The following is a 25,465-nucleotide window of genomic DNA, read 5'->3' as shown; positions in this document are numbered from 1 at the left end:
GGTAGGGGGGAAGAGGGGCCGCTGTAGGTGAGGCAGCCTGGCTGGCTGCAGGGGCACTCACACCACGGCACAAGTCTGCGCTGGCGCTGAGCACCACCGGTCCTGGCTCCCGAGGCTGCTGCTGCCTGGCTTTGTTGGGTTTGCTTCGTAGGCAGGTGTCTGAGTTCCCTGCAGATTTCATCTGGGGAGAATCTATCACTGACAAATAACTGTTTGTGTTGAATTATCAGATGGGCTAAACTGTTTTCTTTAATGTTGCAGTTTAGTAGCTCTTTCTTTTCGGGTTTGCATGAGCACTGGCATTTGACGGAAATAAATCTGTCACTCAAAGAATGTATTTGCCCCTGCTACCAAAATATATAAATAAAAATTACAAGGTCATTAGCCATATCAAGAGAAACGAAAATGTGCTCTGCATTAAATAGCTGACTTCCAGAATGGGTTGGGCAAACAGCAGTATACTAAAGTGTGTATACTAAAGCAGTATACTAAAGTGTACTATTCATTTCCCCTTCTTATCATGAAAATCAATTGATTCCTTTCTTTTCTGTAGCACTTCCCCTTTGCACTGGAAACCCTCAGCATATGTCTGTCCAAATTTACAAGCAGCCTGTTTTTCAGTGTATCTCATTTGTCAAATGTAAATTCCAGTGGCCAGTGATTTACTACAGAACTGTTTGGAAAGCAGCAAATAAATATTACCTTAAAAAGTATTTAAAAAAAAAAAAAAAGCCAGACTGGAGGAGAAGACTTTATCTGCCACTTCCCAAGCAATTTATCTTTGTCCCTGAGAAGGCAGGTTAGGTGGAGAACTGCCCCAGTATTGTTCTGGAGTACATCTTGTCTAGAAAATGAGCTCTTATGCTCAGTAAAAGGCAACCTTGGAAAGCAATGGATTATTGCTTACATTGTAATAACTTTTCTTTTTTTCAGCTATAGTACTAGGTGCAGACCTGAAGGAACTTAAACTCATAAGCTTCACTCCCCCTGCGTCACTCCAAATCTCGGTGATTCAGAGAGACAAGTTCTCTATTTCCCACCACGGAGTTCAGACAGTAAATGATCAACAGGAAAAAAATTGCACAGTATGGGTACAGAGGTGTTGGGGAAGGCTGGGTGATACAGTCTCCACTCGGACCCTTTTATCCACTTTCATCACCTCGGGGGTGGAGAAGTAAGTGGTCATTTCTTGCTTCTTATGTGACTGAGCTGCAGGTAAAGGTATATGAATAGTTGCACCAGAGGTTCCTCCTTTCCTCGCTGCCTGGCAGGTATTCAGCTGCGAGGACATAGGAGCACTGGGGAGAAATGCATCTGCCGTGCTCACAGCCACTGCCGAGTGTAGCAGTAACCCCCGCCACTAAAAAAGCACACCCTTTGTTAATGGCCAGACTCACCGAGACATCCTGTGCTAATACTTGTGTCTTTATTCCTGGGTAACATTTCCGTGGGATGTCCTGTACTGACCAGGTAAGTCACTGCTTGTTTCTTACTGATGAAGTAAGGTGTGTTTGTGAAGGGGAGAATTTGCTGCGCTGAAAATCAGTGAAGCCTGTGGAGGCTAGATTAGGAAAAGAAAAGAATAATTGACTGACTTACAATCAAAGTCTAAGTTTCCATAATGAGAAAATAAATGTGTTTCCATACCTTTTGTTCTGTTGGTGTTGTGCATGTGGGTAATTTTGTTTCCTTCTATTTCCCAAAGGCAATGTTCAAATCCCCACATAAAAGGCTCTGGTGCGGAATAGGTCATCTGAGATGCTTACGTACAGTAAACTTGGATCATAATTTTCTGGCAGTCACATTTAAGCTATTAAAAGTTTCTTAGCTGATTTGGAGAGCTGATGCAGCAGGCTTCATGTATACATGCCAAACACAGCCAGATGATACGACTGATTTTTGTTGAGGCTTCAGTAACAAGCACTAGGTTGAATTAGTCTCTGTGATAGAGGTTACCACCTTATAATTTGTCTTCTCCCTAATGGTTCCAAGAATAGTGATGTTATGGGGAAGGACTTGCATATTTATGGCATCTAAACTTAGGTACCTTACACAGCCAGCTGCATTAACCTCAGGCTCATCTAGAGTCGATGTACAGAGAGAGGGTGTCACCCCCAGAGCAGGTACATTGCACGGCAGTTCTCCGTTGTTCGACAGTACCCATCTCTGACTAGGGAACATTCTTCCTACAACGTCTGAAAAGAAGCAGTTTGATCACCTTAAAAGGAAAAGAAAAAAAAATATGATGGCATTGTTTTTCCCCCAACTCTCCCAGGTCTGGCAGTGTGGAGGAAGCATGGAGGTGTTGCCCTGCTCTCGCGTGGCACATATCGAACGCACAAAGAAACCCTACAACAACGACATCGATTACTATGCAAAGCGCAATGCCCTGCGGGCCGCTGAGGTCTGGATGGATGACTTCAAGTCACATGTTTACATGGCATGGAACATCCCCATGGCAGTAAGTGTGGGTCATGCTCTCCTGAACAGAGGCAGAAACATGGATGGCTGTTCCTGGTTAGCTCTTTGAGATGGAAGGTGTCCCTACAGTTGTACAAAGTGGGCTAAGCTCGTGGAGAAGGGTGCTTTGGGCTGGCGCATGCTTAGTACGGAGGGTTCTGCCATATAAACTTGCTTCCTCAGTGGAAGTTTTGTTGCGCACTCAGGAGCGGTGACACAGATTTATAATGTAACTGGAGCACAATGTTTCAGGTTTATGTACTTCCTCAGAAGAAGTTGTTAATTTGGGATGCCATTAAACTTTGAGGAGTTCATATGCTACAGTGGTAAGGACTACAGAAATGGCCATAAATAAGTATCATCATGAGACTCAGTAGACCTCACCAGCATAAAACCCAAAGTATACGATAAAAGAACCATGCATTAACTGGCTTTATTGTCTACAGGCTGAGTGTTGCCATGTGGACATGTTCTGCTTCTTACTGTGCATAGGAATTGCAGATGGCATGTGGGGGTCTCTAGGAATGCATGTAATATAAATATTAGATAAACTGTGGGTTCAATTTATCGCTTTATTCTGTAAGGATATCGCATGCTACATCTCCACTGAGCATAATTCTTGGAGAGAGGAGATGTATGTTATATCCCAGTCAGGTGGAGGCTGACTGCTGCTGTGTTCTTTAGTGGTATTTACATCCAAATGATTCCTGTGAAGGGGCACAGGGAGAGCAGCTGAGGGGAAATGTACTCCAATGTAGGTAATGATGGTTTAGTTAACCCTTATACGCAGGGGTTGTCCAGAACTGGTTGAAGCAAATGGAAACAGGAATGTTGCTATCATAATGGGAAAATATGCCAGCCCAGCAGTATCTTTGTGAATATTCAGGTATGACCTAGGTCCTTTAAAGTCAAGGGAGTCTTGTCAAAGACTTCGTCAGATTTAGACTGAGTCCTAAACACCTGCTTGTACTTTGATACCTCAGTAATGTATCAAAACCCATTTTTGTTCATTCCTGTTGTATTTTTGAAAATGCATATACCTAAAGGAGCAATATTTCATTCTTCTCCATGTGATGTCTGAATGTCAGATGTTCGCGCATGTCTGAATCTCACCTAGTGCTGTTCAGTATTGGACACTCTGTGCAAGGTCCCCATGAAGATGTGTTTTGGTCACTTCTTTTGGCATGAGAGGTAATTGCAGAGAACTATTTTGCCTTAACCAAAGGCAATACTGCATAACTTTTCCCACACAAGATTTCCATGGTAGCAGGAGGAAGACAAAGCAGTGCCCATCTAAGTTTCTAGGGGCATTTTAGCCCTGTCTGCATCCGTTTGATAAAATCGTCAGTTTCACACAGGAGATGAAAAAGTAACCTTGGTAAATTTGTTTGCTTGATGCTGTCTGCAAATGAATTCTGAGAAAAGACAAGATATTTAAATAAGCACTTACACCAAAACATGATTTCCCTTAATCTCTCTGAGATTACTTATTGATGTAGTTTTCCACACTGAGCTATACAGCAGTACTTTATAAAAAGCAGGCACATCTACATTAAGAGACATAAAATCAGCAGAAGTACTGAACATTGAAATTTTCTTTCCGTAAAATAAATTGATTGATAAAATGTGCATCATAAAAATAACCCCATTAGCTGTCAGGAGAAGGAAGCTACTGTTAGTGTTCGCAGACTGACTCCGCTGTAGTATTCAGCTAAGTACTGTACTGTTACAAGCCATAAGGAAAACCTTCTCCAGAGATCTAGAAACCTTGCTGCCTGGTCAAAAAGAGTATGTCCACAGTCTAAATTCTGTGGACACCTCATCCTTGTACCATCACCTGTAACCCACCCATGATGACCGCAGCTAATACAGAAGCAAGCACAGCATTTTCATAGCTGCTCAATTTGCTGCTCTTGCATTCAGTGGGAATGGCACAGCAACAGGCACTGTATTGCTTCATTTTAGAACAGGGAAGAGAGGAGGTAAGTAAAATATGTGTTTTCTCCCTCACCAAAACCTGTCCAATTTAGCCCTTTCATAACTCACACCGTGTTTTTCACAACTCACTCCTGAGTTACTGAGGGTCTGTGCATAACATATATCTCTATCAGCAGATGATCTGCAGACACATCTGCAAGAACATACTCCTATAACCTCCAGCAGTAGGTCAGCATAGATCTGTGTTAGCAACCAAATATTTGGTATGCCCCTGCTTATGATCTACTCCTCAACAATTTTGGTGATAAAGGAATCATACATTGAATGATTTATTGTACTGAGTGCCTCTGAAAATTGCTCTCCTTCCATGCAGCCTGAAGTAGTACGTAAATTAACGTTTATTTGAATGGCTGCTGCATAGAGAGCTCGTGACAGTGAGCATCAGCAAGCAACAGTGAGCACAGCAAACTCAGTGGCAAGCAGAAAAACCTGTTCAGTATTACACTTGTGTTCTCTCCACAGCTGTCTGTTGGGGATTCTAATAAACCCTGAGCTAAGTTTTCCTGCAGCCCTGTAACCTTGCTTTAGGCGTAATTTGTAAAATGCACAGAAACCTTTCTGGGGGAAACGTACAAGGCACTTAAGACAGCTCCATGCAGTAATCTCTCCAGTTTCAGTCCATTTGATTCATACAGTGTCAGAAAAGATTTTTAGATGAGGTAACTCTTGCTGTCTTAATGTTGAACTGTGGTGATTTATAATGGTTTAAATCAACAGACACTAACTCAGGACCTGGTGTTTTTTGAGTGACTGGGTTTGAGCATATTGATTTGAATCTTCCGGCCTGTGTTTTTTATGGGATTTGTATTCAAACATGAACTAAATTCTGAAGTAGAATTATAAAGAAGGTTTTGAGTGTAACTGCATTTTATAGCTCAAATCTGCAAATGAGCTCCAGTTCCAGGAAAAACTGAATGTTGGTCTATGCAAATGTTTAATGGAGCTTAATGACTTTTTAAGCAGCTCTGCTTTGAGGTTTTAACAGATCTGTTCTGATCTCATTTACATTAGTGAATACCCAAGGCTGTTGCTAGAGTAAACCATGCTCAAGCTGCCATATCTTAGATAAGAATTACCACCTAAACTCCTAACAAATCTGAAAGCAAAGGAGATCAGGTTTGATTGCAAACATTTAGAATTGCTGTAAGTAGCAACATTCTTATCGAATTCTTATTATTTTGATTTATGATTGTGTTTTGCTTGTTATCCTTCTTTTTCCACTGACTTTCATTAATATTTATTGTCTGCTCCCAATAGCAGCTGTTTGATGAGCTGCTACTTACAAAAGAGAAAGAAGAGAGGGAAATACAGCTTGGTATACAAAATGGACTCCAATTTGATTTCCACAAAGAAAACAACCATAAAGTCAATGCAGTGAGATTTCATTGTTCTTTTTCTGCTTTGTAGAACCCTGGAGTTGACTTTGGAGATGTTTCTGAAAGAATAGCTCTACGACAGCGACTGCAGTGCCGGAGTTTTAAGTGGTACTTGGAGAACGTCTATCCTGAAATGAGGATTTATAATAATACAGTCACTTATGGAGAGGTACTGTACCTCTTTGAAAATATATCATGGCTGCATTAGATCAGCCCTTTCATCTTAGTGGTGGGTATCGGGGTGTACAGAGCAATTTCAAGTCAGCACAGCAGTAGCAACATAAATGTCCTCCCCTGCTTTTAACCAACACTGAGAAGCGTGGCTTTGAGAAGCACTGTCCCTCTTACTGGAATATATCAGAGGAAATAATTCTCATTAATGATGATACTCAACCTTCTTGGCTTTCATTTTAAAATGGAACAGCTCTAAGAACATAAATTTGAGGCAATTGTTTTCACAAATAGGATGCCACAGGGGTCATTAAGAAAACATTAGTAGTCAAGAGAGATAAGATAATTACAGTTAATGAGAACAGTTGAGTTAGAATCATTTTTAGGTAAAGAACCGCCCTGTTTTTTGGTGCTTTGCCGAACTATTTGAAGGATTATGTTTACTTTATTAATTCAGTTTTGCAGTCCTCCTTGTTCAGGATAAAAAGCAACATATCCTTGTTCAGATTATGAGGCGAGGCTACCATTTGGCAGGTCTTTATCTCAGCTGAAAGAGAGGAAAAACAATATTGCTGCTTTGTGCTTAATTCTGTATTTTCATTCTCACTTGTGTACCAGTATTGAGTAAGACCCTGGAACACCTACTCGGAGACAGCTGACTGGAGAGGTTACTTAACCCTAATAAAACGCTGGATCTAAATGTGTTAGAAATGTGTGGATGTTTTGGTTCACCTCAGCTATCTGGATCATTTCTTTCTCTTCTGTGAACCAATCAAAACTCCCACATGTGCCTGACCCCGCTCTTCAAAGAAGTCAGCCACCCTTATGTAACTCTAAATCTATATCATGTGCCTGTAATATAAGGACGGCTGCCACTTATGACTGTGAACTGGGGCCAAGTTCTAGGAGCTCTCCTGCTGCATAATGTTTTTAAGATTCTGTTTTAATTGTCTACTTGAACTACAATTACATCCAAAGGCAATATATTTTCACACAAGACAACTAAATGGACATTCTTCCTTTCTGTTCTATTTGATTGACTTCATATAAAAATAAGTCAGGCACTTCAGAAGTTGATACAAAGTGCAAGTTTTATTGCGCAATATCACTTTGCATCCTAATATAACTATCCCTGGCAGTGACTGAGGAAAGACATTTAGTAAATTCAACGGGAGCTATTAGTAACTGTCAGCTCTGAGAAGGCTGTTAACCGCAAAGAACGTTGGCAGAACTGCCAGTGTTGTGTCAATTATACCAGACAGTTAGCAAGCTGGGCTCCAAAAAGAAGTTTGTTTCTGTTGAGTGGTTGCATGGAAGGTTCTTCAGTCAAAGAAGAAGTTTAATGGTGTAAGTATCTAATTCATTAAAATTTATAATAAAATGGAGCCACTCAAGCTATTTAGCTATATAAACTGGCATAGTTCCTTTTCAGTCTTACATGCCCATAATGAAAAAACTAGAGGCTTCATCCTAAATGACATCAAGCTTGTTATTAAATACTTACTCTTCTGGTTATTTTCCTGGAGGAAAAGATGTCTGGAGTTTAGTGAGTTTAAAGGAAAATAAATGTATTGAGTAGATGTGAAACAGATTGAAACAGTAGTAAAAATATATTTCCTAGTGACTCAATTCATGTTTTTTAAAGCCATGTCATAAAGCTGTCTTAGTCTTCTTCAGCCTTTATAGTACCCAAGTCATAAAATGAGCCTCCTGAAATGTAACTGTTGGTGAGCCCCCTTATCCGATCGGATTCCCTGTTGTGCTCATACACTATGCTATGAAGGATTATTTACTGGTGTTTCTGACACATGGTGGAGCAGCTATTTCTATATTATAGGGGTGGCCAGACAAATATTTCACAGTCTAAACCAAAACTGACCTGCTGACTGTTTCAAGATGTCCCTTTAAAAAACTTCCTGTTTAAGATACCTGTAAAATTGGTCTATGTCCAAAATGTGTGTAAGGCTTCTAGCCTGAAGAGAAAGGCAGGCCTGAAATCTCAGACGAGCTCCAGCCCAGCGTCATAGACTTGCAAAGTCATCTTGTCTGGGGAGGCACGTGAATGTTTTATTTCACTGGATCTATGAATCCACACTTTAAATATTTCAAAAGCCCTCCAACACTGCTTATCATTGCTGTATCCTTTCACAATGATGTGCCGCACGTCACCTCTGTACATAACTATATATTATATTCTCAATTCAGATAATTTTTCACATGCTTTTTTTCTTTTATATAAGCAATAGGAGTAAACAAAAGGGTGCCACATCCAACACCAATCCTGGGTAGTTCCTATACCGTTTGTTAAGGTCAACATTCTCAACATATAGGGTCAAAATTTATATTTACAAAAGGGTAATTTGGAGTAAAATTTGGCCTGGGTTTCTTATTGTGGATTTCATGGAATTTTGATCTTTAAGTAATTGCTGAAAATAGAACTCTGACCCAAGGTCTGTAAAGACAGCAGGTTGTCCAAATAATGTCTTTTCCTGGAGCATATTCACTATAGGCATTGTGTCATATCTGGAGAACAAGCATGTGTTTCTCAGGGGATGGTTTTGCATGCTGGTTGTTTCAGTAGCTGTAGTGCAGCTAAGATTTAGCTAGATTGGCCATGCATCATACTGGTTAACTTCTAATATAACTGGTTTCTTTCCGATGCGACTATAGGTGCGTAACAGCAAAGCTAGCGGCTACTGCCTGGATCAGGGAGCCGAAGAGGATGACAAAGCAATCCTTTACCCATGCCATGGAATGTCCTCTCAGGTAAATGGTTAAAATCCCATAATTAATGAGAAACCTTTAACGTAAAGAATTTTCAGAAGAAACAAAGAGTCATTTGGTGCATTTGAGTTGTTTAGCAGTATATTCCTGAGTTGCAAAGGAAAACATCTGGCTTTACTCTGGTCTTTTTGGGTGCCTTTTCCAAGGTTGTTCAGTACATGAATCTATACATTGAAGATGCCAGTTAGGGAAACAAAAGATTGAAGATGCCAGTTAGGGAAACAAAAGAATCGTGGTAACTTCTTTTAATAACAGAGAAATCCACTGAAGATTAACGAATTTCTACACTTTGCATAAGTGAGCAGCTCTTCTCGTTATGACTTGAATTACTGTAGGAATAGCACCTCTTTAAATTAACTTTTCATTGCTCCAGTAGGCTCCTATGCAGAAATGATTTAGCAAGATGCTGATGTGATTCCCCAAGTAGGCAAAAAGTTAAGCACATATTTAACATCAACTTCAAAGGGAATTAAGAATCTTTTAAGTTAATAATTTTCTAAAATATAAGATTTCTTTTTTGTCAGTCTCTGTGCATCTTATTATTTTCTTACAGATATCTGAAGATTGTTAAATGACTTTTTTTTCCCTTCCATGCTCATAGTGATGTTACTTGTTTTTTAAATATGAGTTAGATATTATTTAAATCCAGGACTTGAGCTTCTTCTGAAATGTAATTCTAGTCTCTTTTGAAGTACCATCTGAATCAAAACTCTGTTAATGAACATTCTCATGCGTAAATAAACTCTGACCTTATCACAGGCCTCAGATAATTAAGTTCAGTCATACGCACATTGATTTGGAGTTCTGGCTCATACATCACCATGGAGGCATAACAAAGTGTCGCAAAATATAAATATTACCTGTTGTGCCTAATTGCAAGCTGGTGAAGAGTCATACCTTATTAGCGCAAAGTGAGATAGACAGTAATTCATAGTGACAAAACGTCCACCTTTGGCAGGATCATTGTGGAACATTTGAGTGACACTTTCCTAGCAGAGGCAGAAGCAACAGCCTTTGAGTAAAGTAACAAAATAGTGTTGCTTAATTACATGTAAATGAGCTTTTTGGAAGACTCTAGTTAGAGATGTCAAGGCGCTTAGGGAGAGTTCAGTCTCTTGCTCCATTCTAATTCTGACCAGAAAGTTGCATATTTAAGTCCTTCCAAACAGTCCCTTTGCAACACCTAGTCTTCTAGCATTGTGCTAGCATTGAGAAGAATAATGAAATAAATGGTTCTGGCTGTAATTTATTTTGCAGTTTAAGTCCTTAACTTCTTGTTTGCCTCCTTGACTCCTGTTCCATAGAATATACTTTGACTTCCAGAAGAACAGAACAGGTGAAGGGTGTAAGTTACTGTGAATTTGTTTGAAGGGAAGCACAATGTGCCCAGCTTCTCCAGACTGACGTAACTTTTGGGGCATGAGGTAGCTCACCTCTCGGCATCAGCTCTGACCAATTTTTTGCTTTAAGGAACAGGTCATGTTGCTTTTAGTAAGATGCACATACATTCCCTAGTAGATGATGCCTTTTGAATTGTGGGCCCTAGACTAGACACTGGGCAGCTCTTCTCAGGTGTAAATAACAATGTGCAAAGTATTTACTGCCCAAGAGGTTGAAGCTGGATAGTGACCAGTTAAATCTCTTCTGTCTCACTTCTGCTACAGGTCTTCAGTATCTCATCTACTTGAATTTTCTGGAAAAGACTGAAAAGCTGTTTTTAGACTTTAAGTTACAGCCACAAGCTAGACCCCTTTTGTTACTAGCACTGTAGAAACACATAAAAAGAGAAAGTTGCTCTTCTCAAACTCTTAAAATCCAAAGCAGCCCCTCTGTGTGAGAATTATAAAAGTATGGGAAAGGCAAAAATTAATCTACCAAATCATCATGCAGTACTTTCCATTTCCCTTTTTTTCTTAAAAAAAAAAGGGGGGGGGGGGGTGGAACAAGCAGAAGGCAGAGGTGATGTTTTATCTAAGCCAAGTATTTCATAGACAAGCATGGGTTGGATCCACTCAAATGCAGCCAAGTTAATTAATGATTACACAGCTGGAAAACTTCTACCATCTCACCACAATTTACAAAATTAATTCAGTATGAGAACCACAGCTGCACAAACGCTAATCAAGGATATTCAAGCACATAGCATGAAAGGTGTTGACAGCAAGTGTTTTAATATATTAAATAAACACTTTTAAAGCCCCTCTTCTAATCAGCCTGGGTGAGTATAGTTGTCTGTTATGTTTAGCTTGCAGTTTCTGACATTTTTCATCTCGAGCATAGGGCATAAAATACCCCTACTGAGCTGATATTTGGGTTAGTTGTACGTGCCTACTGAATATAAATGAGTATAAACATGGATGTGCCCTGCTGGTGTGAAAGCCTCTTGCTATTCAGCTACAGCCTTGTTTGGTTTTCATACTTTGCTATTCTGACAAGAAAATCACCAGTGGTTTTAGTGTACATGTGGTTCCACTGAAACCAACAAAAGTCAGTCAAGTGTTTAAAGAAAGCAGAGTTAAGGGTAAAATCACTGTTCATCTGTGATAAAATGTTCTTTTCCTCTACTTCTTACCCTTCTATTTCTCTTACACATTGCACAACTCTGAATGGTGTTGTCCTGCATGACCAGTGAAAAATAAAACCGCTCCACTTGTTAATGATCCATGAACAAAATGCCTTTCCCTACGTGTGTTCTCAAGATCAGTTTTTAGCATGATAAATCACATTTTCAATGACATCACCGTTCAAATTTCTTTATTCAAACAGGGACAAGCTCTTTTACAGGTGCTCCGGAATGCATTCAGCCTGAGTTTACATCAGTTTAGCTTATTGAATTTGACTTGAGCTAAGTCAGGGTAAGCTAACAGTCAGGAATATCCAGACAAGGTTTTGCATCAGTCTAAGTCGATTTCAAAACTCGTTTCACAGAAAAGCAGTGTGCTTTGCATGTCTTCGTTGGCTCTGAAGTTTGCATCTAATCCCTTTCAGGAAAAAAGGTTTGCAAATACTGCTGGGAGGAACAGTCCCAGGGCTAGAGACAATTCAGAAACAAAGGAATAGACGGGGGTCTTGAACAGCCTTGCCTCTTTGTGTGGCCTCTCTTGTTCAATCACCTGTAAAGGCCATTGGCTATATATAGTAGTACATAATACTCTTTTGTTGTAAAACAAATTTTAAAAATGGGTGGGATGGGAATGGATACAGCCTGCCAAAAGTGGTATGTGTTGTGCTTCTTAGAATGGTTGCAGGACACGCAGGTTTTGAGCTGTCTGTGAGCACTTAACACAGCCTCAGTGGAAATATTCGCTGTCTCAGTGTCTGTCTTGAATGCTGAGATGTGGAGCTGATTATATGGTATGTGAAAGCAGAGGAGAACTTAATAAAATGGCACCCTGGGATAGAAAGGCCCCAGCAAACAGCTTCCTTCTCCACCTGCCTTTCTTCCCTTTCACACCGAGAGAAAGAGGAGGTGCTGCGGCTGGGAAAGGAGAACTCCCTTCGCCTTGAGATCAAGCAGAAAGAAGCGAGATCTCAACGTTTGGATTCCTGGAGCTTGCAGCTAGGCAAACAGATGGCGTAAGAAGAGATGAAAGGCTTTTCTTAAACTGTTCCTTGAGTGCAGATACTTAACATTTTCCTTGGAAGAGCTATGGCTTTCCAGAGTTGCACACCAGGTAGCAGGTCTGATTGCTCAGAGCAGGGAGGATGAAAAGGTAGTTTGTTCTCCTGCAGGAAGCAGTGGGTGAGATTCTGTTAACAAATCTGGAAGTTTGGTAACTTGTGATCCGTTTGTCTTGTGGTGACAAGTGTTCTGGGGGCTTAAGGTGTTTTGGATTCCCATATAGCTTGCTGTTTCAGTCTCTGTGTCGGCTGACAGCTTACCTTAACCTGCAGGGCTGAAGGATTATTAAAGATTTCCTTTTGCTTGGAGAACAAGAGTGAGTGAGAGGGATTAAATTTAGTGTGGAAAGCTACCAGACCCATCTGTGTAACTGTTTTCTACAAACAGTTATCTGTTGTTACTTTGTGGGGTTTTTTTGCAGTTGACTTGAAATTAGCAGGAATGGATTTTCTGAAGTCAAACCCTTCAGTTAAAAGCTGGCATTTACTTATCACATTGCTGCTGCTGGAGGATCACCTCCCATAGGCAGCACCGCTCACTGTTCTTGAACCAGATATGGTGGCTTTGATAAACAACCTTTGACATCTTTTCCATTCTGCTCAGATTTCTGAATGTTGACGGGAAAACTATCCTGTGTTACCATAGGTACAGCAGATAGTATCAGGATTAGATCTTGGAGTATTTAATGGAGCACTTAGCTTCAGTGTCATTTATGTGGATCCTGCAGCTCTTCTCAGATAAAAGAGAAAAGCTGAGCAAAGGTCCATCCTCATGTGATGTGTAAAACCGTGTTTGTGTTCTGCAGCTTGCAGTGGGAGTATGTGGGTACCTAAGCCTCTCAGCCCATCAAGACTTGCACAGACTTTTTTAATGAATGGGTTTGAACACTCCTTAATAAAGGGAACTTTGTCACTTGATTTTGGCTGGCTGACCCTGGGAATGGATTTGGCATGGTGTGTAATGCCCACAGTTCTAATGCAAATTCAGAGGTTGTTTCTTTTTTGGTATGGTAGTGGCACTTAAGATACAGCAGGTATATTTTTTCACTATTCCATTGACTCTGTATCCCAGTTCCTGGTTTCTAGTCTACAGTAATAAGCAACTTATTTAATGCTTATTTTATTTTCATAGTTTATGTTGTCTCTAGGAAGTTATCATATGAAGTCTTTGGAGGAAGATGTTATTAATCATGTAGTAGTTTCTTGAACCTTAACTTCTGGCCTGATTTTGCAGAAGCAAGCACTAAAGCTTTACTGTGTAGTGTGGTCTGAACTGAGATAATTTCTTGTTATTGGGGGTTTTTTTTTGGAATTTAATTTCATTGTAGGATAAGCCTAAGCTTTTATGACTGTTGGAACTCTTGAGAGAAAGTAGATTCAGGAAAGCTAAGCCCATGATGTTCCATTTGTTTCGTCATTGTAGAGATAGCAGTTCCCTGCACCAAGCTGTGTCTGACTGAGCTGTCACACAACCACCACTTCCAGTATTGGAGGTAGTTTATAACAGAAGCAGAAGATATACTAACTCTAAGGCCTAAGCAGAAATGGTACTTTCTGCTTTGACAGGCTTCTATATAACAAGGTCTTTCCCAAGCACACAGCTACTGTGATGCAGAGCATGTGCAATTCTGGCTATTGGTGTTCTAAAGACAAAGAGTATTTTAGACCATTCTAATATTGGCGCAGAAAATGTTACTCATCTTAAACCGCAGGGAAAATTGATCCTATACTACAGAGCAGGTAGCCTCCTATAAATAGCCCCCTATAAACAGGGGTTCTGATTATCTAGATAAGGCAAAACTAACCAGATTGCTAAGGTGGTATTTTGGGACCTGGAGAGATATGACAAGAACTGCAAGATAAACACATTTCTCAGTCAGTGTAAGGTTCAGCTGTGCCTGCAGTTCACCTGAACTATGCTGAGTGCCCATTGGATTCGAGAAGCGTGAAATACAGAAGATTTACTGTAAAAAAAAAACAAACCAAAAAACCAACCCAAACCCAAAAAAAACCAAAACAAAAAAAACACAGAAGAGTGTGTTTGGGTTCCGTTCCCCTCCCTCCTCCTCCTTTATGTAGGGGCGGGGGAAAGGAAGTTAATTTGTTTGAGCTGGCAATCCATTTATATTTTGAATCACTTTGCTTGCTTGACCTTCTTTTGCATATGTCCCCTATACCCTTATAGTGAAAGGAGAAAAAAAAGTCTTGATTTGGTGTGTGCAGACAGTGCCTCGATGATGATATTGCTCATACCAAGCTGCATCCTCATGTGGCTATCCCTCTGCTCGCTCTGATGTAGGCTCTGTCCCAACTCTGTGCTTCACATGGTTGCTCTGAACAGAAGTGGCAGGTGGGAAAATGAACACACATTTTGTTAAAGGGTGTCTGGTCTGGGACTGAGTAGACCATGCTCTCTTTACCACCAGCAAGATATGTTTATTTACAGTATGATTCTTCTGAGTTTAAAAGGGATGATGGTAGAAAGCTAGACTTTAATTCAAGGGGTTTTGATTGACTCTTAATGGTATCTCATGCACTGGTCAGTAGCATCCAATAAGTGGCAGGCACTTCTGACCTTCCTTCCCTCCCTTGTTAAGTAATTTCAGCCATATAACAGCGATAAGACCAGACAGGCAGTGAATTCCCTGGGTTATAATTGCATTTCTTTGGTGGCTCAGATCTTCACCCTGCAGCACCCAAGCCATGTAGCTGACTCCATTTTGCAGTCTCTTGGCACCTGGGTGCTGCACTCGACTACTTCTAGGGTAAGAGGGGCAAAATGCTATGCTGGTGTCATGACTGTAGATTTAAACACAGAAGTGAGAAGTAGATACATCTGATTTGACTTATTGGCCTGCTGCCAAATTAACATCGTGCACTTTTGCTTTAATGTGCATTGACATTAGCCTCAATAGGCTCTCCCTCAACTGTGCAGGAAGTAGCAGTAATTAAGAGGATTACTTACTAATTTTTGCAACTTATAAATGAGGACTCCATTGCTATCATAGTTGTCTCAGCGCAATGTGATATAGAGTGAGCTGACAGAGCCTCTTCTCCCTCTAAATGAGCATCCTAAGGCCACCCTTAAGGCTTTGAGGCTTTATTTGAATACAGATTGAAACAGATCACGGTAGAGGAAAAACAGATCTGGAAAAGGCAGAATAAAGAGTTTGAGATCGACGTTCTTTCCTCAAGACTCTGTTCTTCAGGCCTGCTGTCATCCAGGCAGTGGCTTCTTGGGTTGCAAGAAACCTTTCAAGGTCCCCAGTGCATCCCCAGGAAAAGCTTTTTTCCCCTCCAGTGTGCCGGGACGAAGGCTGGTGCCTGCTGCCTGCTCTCCCGGGAGCCCGCGGGCTCGGTGCTGGCTGTTTGCCCTCCACGCGTGCTGTGCGGGAGGCCGTGCCGTGCCATGCCAGCCAGCTCCCAGCGCTCCCGGAAGCAGTGGCAGCCTCCTCCCCGACACAACGCCTAGCAATGTGAGAAGGCAACCGGGCAGCCGCCTTCTGCTTGCAGCAAAAGGCTGCGAACACAGCAAAAGTTCTCTTCATCACAGATTTGTATTCTGATTTTGTAATTCTGACAATTAATCTTGACCGACAAGAGCCATCCACAGATATTCTTTATCTCGTTAAATATTTTCTCTTGGTCCAATATTAATGTAATAAAATATATTCTGGCACACTGAGATTACAAGAGGCCAATTTCTTTACCTCACCTTCTACATGAGGATTTTTTTTCTTTGAGGGCCATTTTATTGTGAATGACTTGAGGCAAGTTGAAATCACCACTTAGAACAGAAGAAATGCTAAAAAAAAAAAATTACACTCCTGTAAAAATCAACATGAATAGTTGTGCCTGCTTAAGTATATTTTTTTAAATTAATAAATCCTCTAAAATAATGGGCCCTCACCTGAAGCCTCTAATTACAGCCAGTAGCATTTACCACATCACTAAACTGCAGAACAGCTAAGCCTCACACAAAACTGAAACATCCAAGTGTGATTCTTTGTTATGTAAGCCTGAAGCATGTGTTAGCAAATTTGCTGCTATTTCCTTCGTGATTTCCTTTTTCCTCTCGTATTTTTGGGTACTGGTTGCATGGTTGGATTTTTTCAGTAACATTTATTTACAAAACCTAATTAGACTTGTTGCTATCAGTAGCCTCTAACAGAGCTCTAAGAACACACTGCGTGGCAAATTGACATTGTGTCCTTGTTAAATTAACTCCTGCTGAGTGGGTATGATTTACATATTGATTATTTCACTTTCTTGATTGCCCTTTTGCAGTGAAATAGAGGGTAGGGAATGGTGGGGAGCAGAGGTGTGAAAAAGGGAATATTGTGTCCTACGAGTTTCCCAAGCTTCGCCCTTGAGCAGCGTGTGCCAGAGCGGGAAGGTCCCAGTGCGCAGCGGGACGAAGGGCTCCTCGCCCACGCCAGGGCAGAAGCTGGCAGGGAAGGCAGCTGCCGGGGGGCCTTGTGCCCACCGCCAGGGCCTGCAGCCGCCGTCACAGCCCTCCCTCTCCTTCCATTCCCCAGCTCGTCCGCTACAGCTCCGAGGGTGTCCTGCAGCTGGGGCCGCTGGGCTCCACCGCCTTCCTGCCTGACTCCAAATGCCTCGTTGACGACGGAAAGGGCAGGACGCCAACTCTGAAGAAGTGTGAGGATGTCCTGAGGCCAGCACAGAGGTTCTGGGATTTCACACAGGTATGGAAGAGCTCAGAGAGCCTTGCAGAGATAAATCGGAGAGGAATGCTGCTCTAGAGGATGTTTAATGAAAAAACAGGAGACCTGGAGAGGACTATTCTAGGAATCCCCTCTTGTGCCTTCTAGGAATAGTCAGATGTGTTTTCCTTAGGTCATGTGCTATCCAGGAATTTTCCTATGTTATTACTAGGAATTTTGGGGTATGCTTTTAGTTATCCTTTCTTGGAACATTCTCAATTTCTGTAGTGATTGTCAAGAACATCCTTGCCAATTTTTTTCAGTGTCTAGGAGCTTTTGTTTCTAGAAATTTTCTAGTATTTTTCTATTTCTTTTTTTTCTAATCCTTTCTATGAATTTTTAGATCCAGAGCTTTCAAATAACTTTTAGGATTTTTGAAGACATCCTTACAGTTTCTGGGATTTCCTGTTTCTTGCGGTCTGTATGGATTCTCTGGTGCTTTTTAGAGTTTTTCTAATGATTTCCAGGAAATATTCTAGTAATTCCTAAATCTAGAATTATCAAGGAATTGTTTTGGCACTTTGTATAGACTAACTTCTAGGAATTTCTAGCACTTTCTAGGGCCTTTTATCACTTGATACATACAGAACTTCCTGGGCATTTTACAGTGCTTTCTAGGGATTTACAGATCTAGCTTTATTTTCCTTCTAGTCTTTTCACCTTTTCTATTCCTTCTTCTAAATCTTTTTTTCTTTTTTGTTTCTTCTTTTCTTTTTCTTTTTTCTCAGAATGGTCCAATCATCAGCAGAGACACTGGCCGTTGCCTAGAAGTGGAAATGTCAAAGGATGCAAATTTTGGGCTCAGATTAGTCGTACAAAGGTGCTCGGGGCAAAAATGGATGATTAGAAACTGGATAAAACATGGCCGACATTGATTGCTGGGGCCGAGCAGCTGCTTCTCCTGCCCTTGTCCATTGCTCAGTGTGCCATATCTTGCAAGGCATTTGTCTTAAAGCAAATTAGTTTGAACAGGTCTTGGCTCTCAAGAATCCTCCATAGTTGGGCATTCAAAGAAACAAAGAAACAAACAAACAGACGCACCCACCAGGCACATACATGCCCTATTTGACATTCCCTGGAAAAGGAGTTTTCTGTTGATTTGGAAATCTGCTGAAGATGAGAACACAACAGAAGAGTGGGTTCCTTCAGCTCTCCTAGAGGAATTATAGACAGATGTTTCTATGATGAGTTCAAAGGAGAGATCCTAATACTGCCTCATAAAGAGAGTTCTCTGATGGGTAGCGTTTTAGCTTTAAGTTATTGACTGGTGCACAACTCCTGTGGTGAATAATCATGTGCCTTTTTTATTGTACTTCGTATATAAGGGGACTGGAAAAATCCTACCTTTTCAGCATGTCTGGTCCATTGTACTAAACAAGGTGATCTGTAAATAGCACTGGAAATATAATATAATGTACGATAAATTTCAAGGCTGATGGTTTAGGAGTCTCTATTTCTACAAAGAGACTGTTCTGCAAATGTTTACAGGTGGTTCTCAACCTTCAAGCTGCTAAAAAGCAGCATGAGAGACCTCTTCTAGTTAGACACAGGTAAATGCTGAATAGGTAAAATAGCCACATGCTCCATTATGTTGCCACATTTCACATTTCTTGGCTATAAAGGCATCACAATATAGCACTTGCCTATTTAACTTTTGAGGCAGTAAACATCCTAGTAGATGGGTGGATTTCTAGAGGCCTCAGCTGGCCCGCAAAGTTCCTATCCTGCAGCGCTGTGCCACAAACTGCCTGGAAGCTGCATCCTCGTCACTTCTGAAAATAAGTTGACAGACTTAGGCACCATCTGTGGAATTTAACAACTTGAATCTTCCATTTTGTTACCCATCCTGTGAAAATGTCAAATGTGAGCAAATACGCTTTGTGAGCACTGTCTAGACAGATTTCCTGAATAAACCAACAAAGTCTTTTCAGTATTTGAAAAACAAACATAAACTAGTGATAAGAGGACAAATTAGAGCACGAACTAGGCAGCATATATAAATACTGTTACTTTGAAATATAAATATTTTACTGTAGTTGACCCATTGACAGCATCTTTGTGAACCTGAATTTAAGAATGTAGCCAGTGGTTCAAGCAGTGTCTGTGCACAGGGAGGCGGAGCAATGGCAAGACCTTATCCAAAAGGCTGTCTGAGCTGATGACCGCTGCCAGCGTCAGCGGGCTTTGGACGTGGGGCCATGGCAGACAGTTTTTCATTGCAGAAGATTCAGTCATGCTGAAGGAGAGACAGAGATGGTGTGTTAACTTCACTATTTACTATTTTATAGTAATTAAAAAAAAAAAATATCTTCTTTTACTGAGTCAGGAAAATAGGTAATTGCAGACACTGTGGTACCATGAATCTTGGTGATCTGTTTCTTGAAGAGCTTTTGCCATTGCTATTTCAAGGCATGCTGAACAAAACAGAATGGAAACAGTTAATTTTTCAAGGGCATGACATGTAATAAAGTATTTACTTTTAACATGCAAAATCTATCCGTTCTTGTCAACTCTTGGTTGGTATCTGGAGAGCATATTGCTAGATTTTGCCCCAATTTTATTTTTGAAACAGAGTGTGCAAGATGTAATACAAAGCCAATTCTTCTGTAGTTTATTTGTGGCTAATTGCTGATCTTTGTCATGTGGATCAGGTTATACATGAATACAAAATTCTGGTTGAGAGTCTAAACATAAAAATGTTTTAAATGCTGTGTTTATGGTTAGCTGGACACAGCCTCTTGAATGGTGTAGTAAGAGCTGCAGGGGCAGGTAGCATCTTTAAGAAATCAGACAATACAGTAAAAAATCATGGACAAACTCAGTATTCAAGCCTTCCTGGAAGTCTCAATCAGGCAGGAAGTTTCAGGGTAAATACGGATCAGGAGCAAATGCCCGTTGCCCTGCATTTAACCTCCGCGTGTTAACCTGTTAGAGAACTTAAAAGGATAGTTACCCTCTGAGGAGCAGGTGTTGAATGCTTTGTACAGGAGCTCTATTTGCAAGTGACTTTTCATCTACTCTCCAGATAGAGTCTTCCCTTTTAATTTGCATGAAAGCTGTATTCTTTTGTTTACTCTGACAGAGTTTTACTCCTTGAAATATTTGGTCGAGGGAGGTGAGAAGGCAAAAGAAGGGAAGGACTGTTTTACCATGTGAGCTTTTTGGCGAGTAACACAACAGGTCATTTAGACCATCTGTAGTCTTTCTAATGAGTAAGTGCTAACTATTTTATATGAAGATGGCTGGAAGTTGAAAGTAATTATATATCAGGGTGACTACTACATACCTAACTATTAGAATATAAAGTTATTATACTGAACAGAAGCAAACATGCCACATGCTTCCCACCCCCACCCACCCTTTTTTTTTCTCCTTGTCTTGAATTGACAATCTACGTTTGGTCCTTGATTAGCAGTAGGGCAGCAAGCCTTTCAAATCCTTGGTAAATGAAAAAGGAAGGCTGAATATTTGGAAGAATACCAGATTTTAAATTTACTATCCTAAAAGGAGTTTAGCATTTGCAGTTTAGGAGCTTGGAAGCTGAGAGGACCAGGTAGATCTATGTTTACTGGCAAAGTTTTCAAGCAAGCGTGACAGCCCTCCGCTCTGATGCCACCATAAGGAATGTGAATTGGTTGTCTTGGAATTTTGCCTCTGCACGTTTTCAGTGCCCGATGCAAAACATGTGAATGTGGCCACACTGTCTAACTGAGAGTGGTCAGTCCTGGCAAGCTTTGAGTGCTGAAGCCACAGGCTACAGAAGGCTTGCAAGAACCAGACTTTCAGTGTAAGAAGGAAAGCAGGTTTTTGTTCATAGGTAAATGGCTCTGAGATGTACAGAATAATGTAAAAGAATTCAATTAACTCTTAAAAGTGGAGTTGGTATTTTCTGTGATTGTCATTTTTTTAAGATTTACTGAGACAATTTCTTATATTTGGAAAACACATCTGTTGGATTATTTTTACTTTAGTCATTTTATCTGTATGAACCACAGCTTTGGCTGTGGTATTAACATGGTGACTCTGCATGTGAGAGGGTCTTAAATATTCTCTCATAAAAGGAATAATAATAAAAAAAGCCTTGAGTATTATCTGTTTTAACCAAAGTCTATGGGTCTTTTGTTAGCATTTCACCCCTTAGTATGATCTGAACTCCTGCTTAATGTTGTTTTAAATTTTCAGTCTTGTTTCCCACAGTGCAGCAGTCCAGATATTATGAAAAGTATTTAATACAGTGTACTATGCCTTGTAGAGAAAACTCAGATCAAAATCTTCAATTGTAATTTTGTTTGATTTAGGAGATTATGGAGTTAAATACTAGATCCTAGGACAGAAGAATAGGAAGTAAGAAAGAACATCAGATCCAGTACACTGCTGTCAAAGGTAAACCAGGAAAAAAAAATACTTTTGTAAGCATGTCAAGATGCCTAAAAATTAATTTGAGTCCTGGGAGTGTGTGTGGGGGTGTGTGTGTGATAAGCCCTTTCTCCTTGGAGAGCTATAAACTATTTTCCAAGCTTAATTCATTCTTAACTTGATTAAAGCCATTTGTTTGTCAGCCAAAATTGTCCTCTAGCTTTATTGGCGTATTGGTTCCTAAGGCATGCTAACCTCCAGTGCAAAGCAACAAAGAGAAAGAAGAGTTTAAAAAGGTGGTGTTGAAGGACCCAGCTGGGTTCTCCTGCAATTACGTAAAGATCTATATTGTGTGTATCCATGAGGCATGAATTTTCTTCCGGATTGTGTTCCACAACCAAAAAGCTAAACTCGGGTTCCATAGAACTAAGACAAAAATGTAGAAACTAACAACAGGTCTTTGTACGTATTCTGAAACTGCTGAACAATCTTATTTCATTTCAGTGAGTAATTTGGGGCTTGGTGTGTCTGAAGATCAGGCCTTCACAGTCCTTTGTTTATATTCCATCGGCCCGTGCCTTTTTAAAAACTGTGGTGTAGTCGATGAAAACCTCACTTGCCATGTGACAAGGGGTGTAATCTATCTGACACAGGACAGCTGCAATTTTAAGTACTTAAGCCAGAGCTAATAAGATTTAATTAAATAGCACCAGTCCTAATCTGTTCTTTAGATCAATTACACAGCATGTAATTCCTTCAGTATCCAGTATTCATTTGAAATGGTTCATTAACAGCCATACTAAAGCACATTATGGCCTATTTTGGGACCTAGTGATTTGGGTTGTAAGGAGAACTTTAACAGAAGTTGGAGTTCAGAGGGAGTTCGACATTATTGTTATTCAGTTAGGACACAAATACCTTTGATTTTTTCATGAAAGGCTTTGGGAAGGGGGCCAACTGTCAGAATTCACTTAATTGAAGGTGTTTCTAGCAATGATGTTCCATTTTTGACTGCTGCTATTTTGACTGCTTTCTTCTTACTGCTAAAGTCAATCATGGGGTCATGCCACAGATAATAGATGATATTGCAAATTAGAAGAACCATCTAACAAGCTGCTTAGAAACCAAGGAATGATCAGGTCTTCACATGTCTCTAGATCCAGATGCTACCAAAGTAAACATAATATTCTGTTTTCTCTGGAAAGAATCCCAAACTTAACACATTTTTGTATTGCTTCATCAGGAACACCGATTCAAGAGACCAGTGTAGTGTGTGTACCTCTAAATCACATTTTGCAGATACAATTTGATTTTGTGTGTGTGTGACATTAGTGGACTTAAGGTGAGAGCTGCAGTTACTGAGTTAATAGAAAATACATTAATTGGCACTGTGGTCTACTGAAGTATGTGCATCATGCATTTATAGCTTCCTGTGTCGTGACGGGGATATTCTTGAAATATTAATGCATCGAGTGCATTGTCCTAGAGATGGAGTCTGCTTACCTAGTGAAATAACAGAACTCAAGGAGTGAATAATGAAATTACATAGCTAATAATTCTCAGTGAATTTGGCAATAAAGTGTGTCAATATTTACATCTTCTAAAAATGTAATGAATTAGCTTCAGGTTCTCTCTTTACAATCTCCCTCTCTTACTTTGATAACTGTTGAATATACCTCATCCCTATAAACATCTGGGATGCTTATGCTGTGTGAAGACTTTAGCTGTGTCTTCACAATGCCCCAGCCATCAAGGGCATTAGAAAAAAGAGATATATAGTGACCTCTTTATACGTTGTAATGGATTTTAGAACGGTTTCACAAAATACATTACATTATGAAAGTGTTAATGATATATAACTGAAGGTATTGAGTTCATGGGTTGCCCTAAGTAAAAACTATGGGGTTTTTGGCCAAGAATACAGACTTATAAATACCCTAGTGCAGCAATATATGGTAACCTGATTTTGAAGAACGGAATTTCTGAATCAAGAGCATTCTTCAAAGGCTTGAAGAAATGCTTACTACTTTTCATAGGTTTACAGTTCTCTATTGGCCATCAACAAGTATTGCATAGTTTTCAAACTCTTTGTAGTAAGTTTAATTTAAAAAAAAAAATTAAGACAGCAACTAGAATGCAAGTTGTGACTGCAAATAATTTTTCATTATGTGGCACATCATCAAATCAACTTGTATTTACACTTGAAAAGTTAATAAATTACTATGCATTTTACTGCTGACATGAGCTGCATTTTTTAACATTGTACATTTGGACACCTTGTATTAAAATTTGAAGTTGTTACAAAGGAAAACTAGAAAAGCAAACTATACATGCACTTTAAAATTTAAATTGCATGTAGTCTGCTCTGAAAGGTAGCCAGCCCATTTTTGAGGTGAGCACAGCACACTTTGCAGCAGACTGCAAGCTGTTCTAAAGCGGATGAGCTCTGTGCATGTCGGAGGAGATGCATCACCACACACTCATTAGAGACTGAGCCCCTGAGCGTGCGCATCCAAGACTAGACAGATAATAGTATAGACTGTGATTGCCTCGTGACTGGCAGACCTGAGGGGATGCTTGACTTACTGTCCGAGTACAAAGACATACTTGTGTAATGCTTGCAGGTACCAATCCACACAGCAGTACAAGCTCTGCTCTTGAATGGTCCTGTGGGGACTAGTTAAATGCTCCACAAGAAGCATTCAAACATGGATTAAAAAAATCCCCATAAAAAAAAATTCTGACCTTGCAATCACCATTCCTGTGAAATCATTGGGGACCATGGGGAAAAATACGTTATTGAGCTGCAGCCAGGAAGCTGGTGATGAAAGTGTTCTCTTTCTAGGAGTTGTGCATTGGAGCTATGTTTTAGCAATTCAGATGTGTAAGAGCACAATTGATCTGTCATTGATGTGTTACTGTTCTAAAGAACATGACCAAAGAAACAGAAAAACTTAAGCTTCCCAAATTGCCTAGTTAATACAGAGGACTGAAGGATATCCCACACCCTGTGACCTAATCTCCTACATCAACCGAGAGGCCAGTTTGCAGATGGTGTAAAATGTCATTGTTCTGCTGCAGCCAAGGAAGTTGTGGCTACTATAGTAATTTTTACCATCTGTAGAGCTGGTCTGTTGCAACTGATGATGTTGCTATTGATTTGCCTTTTTTTTTCTGCTTCTGAAGTCACTTTTAGCTGCCCAAAGGCAATAGAAAGGAGATATGAATTGCTTATGAACTCCCTTCTATACTGTCATACTTCTACCAGAAATCTACACAGCCCATCACCTCATCATTGAAAACAGCCGATAATTGATGTTCAGAAGAGTGAAACAGGAGACAGGGAAAATGTAGAATGATCCTTTCATAATATATCTCCCTCTAATTTCAAAAGGGAAGGATTCCCCAAGCCAGAGGCTATACACAATGATCCAACCATTAGATTTAATAATACTGTGGGCCTGTACATATTTAATCTAGTGTTATCTCTGGATGTCACAGCCTCCTGTTGTAATAAATAGCACTATTGCTGCGAGTCAGTATGTCTGCTTTTCATTCCATAGGATGCCCTGTAGTTCTCTTATGGCAAAAAAACTGTGAATAACGGCTGCCAACTCTTTTTTTAACACCCTTCTTAGTTTGACCTCTGTCATCCTCTTTTAAAATATATTTCAGAACTGGTTGAGTGACATGCGTTTTTTTGTACTGCTAGCAAACATCGTGAAAGCGCAAGCAGATGCTCTGTGTCATATATTGGATTGGGTGATAGCACGGTGAGAACTGATCGGGTTCTTGAGCCGCTCAGCAGTACCAAACATAAATTACTGGGTTTAACATTGATTTTGAATCTCAGCCAGACTGTTCCTCCTCTGTTAGTGTGTATGGACAAAGTTTGCAATTTGTGATCAAAGTGCACAGAGCATCAGAGAAGGTATCTGATGCCTTCTTTCATTCTGCTAGAAAGAACTCCCTGCC

The 25,465-nt window shown here is 40.2% G+C and overlaps 1 protein-coding gene across 3 annotated transcripts in view; it reads left to right on the top strand.

Moving 5' to 3' along the window:
- The window catches only part of GALNT9 (polypeptide N-acetylgalactosaminyltransferase 9), a 274,526-nt gene extending 249,487 nt beyond the window's left edge, over positions 1-25,039 (top strand). For 2 of the 3 annotated variants that reach the window (XM_055796170.1, XM_005233300.4), the window contains 5 exons: positions 2,276-2,461; positions 5,866-6,003; positions 8,676-8,771; positions 16,949-17,116; positions 17,863-25,034. In XM_055796170.1, the coding sequence (XP_055652145.1) occupies positions 2,276-2,461; positions 5,866-6,003; positions 8,676-8,771; positions 16,949-17,116; positions 17,863-18,009 (735 nt within the window). In that variant the 3' untranslated portion in view covers positions 18,010-25,034. Of the gene's footprint in view, positions 1-2,275; positions 2,462-5,865; positions 6,004-8,675; positions 8,772-16,948; positions 17,117-17,862 lie in introns of all 3 variants that reach the window. The other variant, XM_027780752.2, reaches the window with a different exon arrangement.
- Positions 25,040-25,465: the final 426 nt, after the last annotated feature.

The sequence above is a fragment of the Falco peregrinus genome, chromosome 2 (assembly GCF_023634155.1).
Source record: "Falco peregrinus isolate bFalPer1 chromosome 2, bFalPer1.pri, whole genome shotgun sequence".
NCBI lineage: Eukaryota > Metazoa > Chordata > Aves > Falconiformes > Falconidae > Falco > Falco peregrinus.
This window is presented reverse-complemented; position numbering and strand designations above follow the sequence as displayed.